Source organism: Taurulus bubalis, assembly GCF_910589615.1.
Source record: "Taurulus bubalis genome assembly, chromosome: 14".
In the NCBI taxonomy this organism is placed as follows: Eukaryota; Metazoa; Chordata; class Actinopteri; order Perciformes; family Cottidae; genus Taurulus; species Taurulus bubalis.
In genome coordinates, this window is record NC_136602.1 from 2,642,791 (window position 1) to 2,648,847 (window position 6,057).

Consider the following 6,057-nt stretch of genomic DNA (forward strand, 5'->3'; position numbering starts at 1 on the left):
AAATTCAAGTAGCCGCAGACTGAGGCGGCGTGAACAGAGTGCGACTTATAATCGGTACGTGAACCACAGTGAGGAGGAAGCGTGACGCCTCCTCGCCTCCTCGCCTCCTCTCCTCGCCTCCTCGCCTCCTGTTTGGACGCTGTAACGGCCGGCCTGGAGGAACCTCGTTGTGATTGTCTCTTAGCTTCTCTTCGCGGTAACTGATAAATTAGGTCGACGGTTCTTAGGGGAGTCGCGCGCTTAAAAGATCAGCGTCCCCGAAACCAGCAGGGGGCGCTCTAACCGAGCCGGTCTTCTCAGAGCGGAAGCATCACGACCGGGTTCGGGGTCTGACCCACTTCCTCGAGTCAATACTGAAGATGGAACCGCCTGTAGACCCCGTGGACACGGAGACATACATTCATGTAACACACTCCTGACCAATGGCATCTCCTTCACAGAGACTTGTATCACACACACACACACACACACACATCTGAAAACTCTCATCTGACCACCCACACCCACACACACACACACACACACACACACACACACATACATACAGCGGAAGGTACGCAACGTAGATGCAAAATAAAACCAAAAAGACATGAAAGCCAAAACAGTAGTGAGCCGAGCAGCGACCTTCAAAAACACGACGAAGACTCTCTAAAAAAAAAACATCTTAAAGCTTCGTCACCGGACAAGAATTTATTTTGACTTCACGAACAGACGCGTAACATTTTGGAATGAAGCAACAATGAAGTGAGAAGAGTTTAGGAAGCTCCTACTTGACGTTCCAGCTGAGTTTTAACAGTGTTCTACAGCGAGTGATTCAGCCTGGTGTGTGTGTGTGTGTGTGTGTGTGTGTGTGTGTGTGTGTGTGTGTGTGTGTGTGTGTGTGTGTCTGTGTGTGTGTGTGAGACAGCATTTGGATCGTCCCTGTGAAGCCCAGACCTGCTGAGCCGCCCAGAGATTCTTCTTTTCTTTTCCTGAAGGCAAAGTGTGCAGAGAAACTCTTCGCGAGGAGAAACCGGTTTAGTCTGAGTCGCAGGGTAAATACTTTCTGGGGGAGTGTGGACGACCTGGAGCCTCCAGCGACTCCCAGCTGGGACGCGTTCACCGGGAACTCCTTAAAAGTTCACACCGAACTCCACTCAGGAAAACGAGCGTCTCACGGAGAGAATCAACAAAACACAAATTCACACTTTTCCCCTGAATCGGCATCATCGTGTCGTTATTTCTGCGTTATTCCCAGCAAAAGTGTTTATTTTGGGCTTTACTAGATATTAAAAGGCCCACAACAGAAATGAGTGGTTATTGTTTGTTTTCCAAATGAAAACGCAGCGTTTGGTGTGAAGCTCTCGTCTTCTCCCCGGTGGACACGTCCCAGTTCTTTAATCTATAATAATAACAATAATAATACAGCATTGAGACGCTCTGTAGTGGCTCTCACACACACAAACACACACACACGCGCACACACACACTCACAGTGTTAAAGCATTACGAAGGCCATATAAATAGTTGCGATATAAATATGTGCACGCAGAGAAAAAGACACGGTCACTTTGGGTGAAGCTCGTTTTTCGACGGTGAAGCGTTAGCGGTTAGCTCGTCCGGCGCGGAGGAGCCAGAAATACTATGGCGGTCTCGTCCGAACCGTCGCAACGTCGTCTTAACTCAAAGCTGCCAACTCTTAACGTCACGACGACGACGACGACAACAATGTTCAAAATTAAAAAAAACACCTCGGAAAGCGTCTCACTGGCATTTCAGATCGGCGCTGCTGAGCCAGGCCCAGATCTGGATCATCTCCTGCGGCGTCCGCGGGTGGACGAGCATCAAGCTCTTGTAGGCGCACGGGTTGGACCGGTACTTCTCCTCGATGTTGAAGGTCCTGAAGCCCTTGTGCTTCTCGGGCGCCAGCCCCAGCTTCCGGAGGCACATCCCCGTGTACACGTCGTCTATCGGGTAGAGCGCCACGTGCCGCGACACGTTGTGCAGGCGCGCCGCGATGTCGCCGGAGTAGAGGTACCCGCCGCCGCCCGCGTACGGCGGGTACGCGCCGGTGTACAAGCTCTCCGGGATGAAGTACTTCACCTTCTTGTCCCGGTGCGGCCCGGCGTTGGTGATCACGTCGCCCACGAACAAGTCCCGGGCTTTGGACTCCGAGAGTCCCCCGAGGAAGTCCAGGATGCGGAAGGTGTTGACGAAGACGTCGTCGTCGCCCTTGAAGACGAAGCGGGCGCCGGCGCACCGGGTCTGGATCCACTCCAGGAACAGCACCTCCTTGACGGTGAGGTTGAAGAAGGAGTCCCTGTAGTCCCACTGGATGATGTCCCGGTGGCGGGCGCTCTCGTAGCGCAGCATCCCCGTCAGGTCCGGGTGGTGGTCCCCGGCCGTGGCGTTGCCGAGGAGGAAGACGGTGACCACCGTGCGGTTGGCCACGGCGCCCGCGCGGCCCCAGGACTGCCGGATGGCCTGGCGCCGGTCGAAGTGCGGCGCCAGGGACTTGACGGCCAGGAGGAGGAACGGCGGCTCCTTGCAGATGTCCGGCTGGTCCACCATCACCGGGTACGACCGGCAGTGCATGAAGCTCAAGAAGTCCTTGAAGCGGACCGGTAAGGAGTTGTAGTCCTTCACCTGGGTGGTGACCTTGACGTTAGGCCGGCAGGGGTCGGAGGTCGATTGGGTCTCGTTGAGCCAATCCGGCAGGTCAGGGGCGCTGTAGTTGGCCGCCAGGACGGGGTTGTTCTGGAGGTCCAGGATCTGCTGCTGCCGGTTGCAGTACGCCGGGTTGGGGGCCATCTTGGCCCAGAAGGGTTTGGAGGGGATGCGGACCTTGAGCTTTTTGTCCTGGCCGCTGTGCCGGGAGATGATGATGAAGAGGAAGAAGTTGACCATCACGATCACCATCACGACCAGCTTCAGCCTCCGCCGCGCCATGGCCGCCGCGCGCTGCACCGTCACCACCTGAGAGACAGGAAAGAAGACGTTAACGGTTAAGGCGTGTCGGGACTTTGGCGCCATCTAGTGGCGAGGTCGCGAGAAGAGAGCTCACAAAAACTTGCTTAGTTTCAGCCGTTTACACATTCAAGAAATACTTAATATATTCCGTGTACACTGTACCTTTAAGGAAAGTGGAATACTTTTGTTCACGATAATGACCAAAGTCTCAAGGTTAGTTTTTGTAAAGATGGAGAAAAAAAAATATGTTTTTTGTTGTGTTTTGAATCTTAAAAGCTTCCAAAACAAAACAAACAATGTGTACAATGCACCAGTTATGTGATGCTTATGTCTGCCCTAAACCCTAAAATATACACAACATCAGAAAGGAAAACAAAGGCTCAACTTTGGGGAAAGCAGAACCAACTAACCAGAAGAAGTCCTACAACCTATAAGCCCTATAACCGTCACCATCCAGCTCATTAGCATTAAAACGAAGAGATTAAATGAATGTTTGCATCTCCAGAGGAGAGAAAGGAACATGTGACATGATGAGAACAGACTCAGATCATCTTCTCTTACAGAGCTCAGTGCGTCTCAGATGGATCCTTGATGGAAAAATCAATTGACTTTTCGGCCTAACGATCATGTGCTTTCCATTTCAGGGAACACGAGATAGTCATGGCTGCTCTTCTGCTGGTTAAGAGTGGAGTTTCACCACCGCTGTGTGCCGGGAGGGAACGGGGGAGAAAACATCAGAAAACCACCGACACACAAACGCCTTTAAGCCGCCGGAGGAAACGCCAGGAGAGATCCAATAATGATAATAATATGTGGAAATACATGTCACATTTCAGAAGGGTGTTGCCTGCCAAGCGTCTTAAAGGGCCACGCAGCCTTAAAGGGCCACGCAGCCTTAAAGGGCCACGCAGCCTTGAAGGGCCACGCAGCCTTAAAGGGCCACGCAGCCTTAACCCTTCAGGGTCTTAGGCCCTATTCTCCATTTTACATCATTTCTTAAATTCCCCTTTTATAGGCACTTGCATGAGATACATACCTATGTTTTACATCAAAATGTGCAGAACAATCTCAGCTCTCTATATAATGAGGCACCATTGTCATAAGGCACAAGGGTAAAGTGATAATATGGGCCATAAAACTTAAAAATTGGAGCTCGATTTGTGAAATTCTTCATATCTCTTGTGAAAACATAACTTTACTCATGTGGAGGAACTGTTTTGGTGATGGAAATTGGTTTACCAAAGGCCTTCGGTTCACAAAAGCAGTGGAATATATGAATAAAATGGTAGATACATGTAAATAAATGTCTAATACCACATTTTGTATTATCGTTTTTTGAGTAGAAGTCTTGTTTGGCACTACTTTCATCAAAATGAGAGAGGGACTGAGATCAAATGGGATAGAGGAATGAAAATGCCCTTAAAAAAAAAAAAAAAAAAAAAAAAGGGCCACACATCCCATTTCCATCAACTAAAGCCCTCCAACCCGACAGCAGACGCCATCCAGGTTCCCTCGCTGCTCGGAGAGGAAATGATCACAATCGTGAAAGTAGGAACTGAGAGTTGTGGCTCCAGTCCAAACTAAACTCCAATAAAACAATTATCCACTATGATAAATGTTCACTTGTCGTTAGTCATCTGCAATAACCGCTGAGCTCTGTGTCCGGCCTCAGTTTGATTTGTTTGATTTAAGCAACACAACAGCAGAGGACCGGTGATGCAACGTCCTCACAGAGATTAGGACCATGGATTAAAACAAATCTCTATAACCATTAGTAGTTTTCATGCTGCATCATAATGCTTAGCGATAGTTAATAATTCATCTTTAATATCTGTTTTATGCTGCTGTGAAAACACCTGGATTTATTCTAGTTTATCACCAACACTCGTTTCCCAGATTACAAGTGAACGCATCACGTTATAATTCACCGTCAGCCAGTACTCGTTTTCACTGAGCAGAGCCTGAACGCGTCACATTATAATTCACCTTCAGCCAGTACTCGTTTTCACTGAGCAGAGCCTGAACGCATCACGTTATAATTCACCGTCAGCCAGTACTCGTTTCACTGAGCAGAGCCTGAACGCATCACGGTGTAACTGAGTTTCTGTCTCTTTGTCCCCACACAGAATGATCGTGTTGTCTTGGGGTCAAAATGACCAATCAACACACATACATATCCACTCGTACACGGGTCATTTTGACCCCAAGACAACACGAGGGTTAATAAAAATGACTGTATTTGACAGCTGGCGTGAGAGAGCGACAGGAAGTGAGGGCGGGTCGACTAAAGAGCTCCACTAATGGATGACGACCACGACGCCACACTTAACGGTTGGATTTCCATTCTGAGGGCGTGAACGTCTACGACGAGGCTTTGAAACCAATAAAACACTCTTGTGACCGGATGGCGATGAAGACGAGAAAGAATAACTGAGAACGAGCCAAAAGGCCGGAGGGGATCTCTGAGAGCCAAGAGTCTCAGCGTCTGGAAGACATTAAGGACATTTCGGTCAAATCTTTGACAGAAAAAAAAAGGAAGATAGAAAAGAGGAGAAGCAGACCAGCAGCTCTGCAGGTGTGTTCTCCACGAGTGCAGCTGAGGCTGATGGGAAATCAAAAGCCAGTCATCCTGAGTGAACCTCATGGTGGCGCTAGAGGATTAAGTAGTTTGGCTTCATCCTCTGGGGACCTTGAATGTTTCATGAAAACTTAGTTTCATTACAGATTCATCTGACGATTATTTACTTGATGAGTTGTTTGGTATAAATACAAAATTAAAACATATGTCCTGAAAAGTGTCTGTTTGTGTCTGACCGACGGTTCAAGACCAATACAATAGTTCATTCATGATGTATTATGAAAACAAGCAACACATCCTCATATTTCAGAAGCAGGAACCTGCATATATTTGCCATTTTTTATCCACTTTTTCCCAGCTAGATCCTCACTGTATATATTTATGTACACAATTCATATACGTTGCATTTTTGCACTTTTATTATTTAATTTTCTTAAATGTCTTGTATGTAACTCTGATTGCTGCTGCCACAAAACCAAATGAATAAAGTATATATGCGATCCTCCTCTCCACTCATTCATCAACAAATC

The 6,057-nt window shown here is 48.3% G+C and overlaps 1 protein-coding gene across 1 annotated transcript; it reads right to left on the minus strand.

Annotated features, from left to right (window-relative positions):
- Nucleotides 1–1,549: 1,549 nt before the first annotated feature.
- b3gnt2b (UDP-GlcNAc:betaGal beta-1,3-N-acetylglucosaminyltransferase 2b) lies at nt 1,550–2,928 on the minus strand (the record flags this gene model as incomplete). The annotated part of the gene is made up of 1 exon (XM_079229884.1): nt 1,550–2,928. One exon carries the CDS (start codon nt 2,926–2,928, stop codon nt 1,744–1,746), a length of 1,185 nt encoding a protein of 394 aa, XP_079086010.1. The 3' UTR covers nt 1,550–1,743.
- Nucleotides 2,929–6,057: the final 3,129 nt, after the last annotated feature.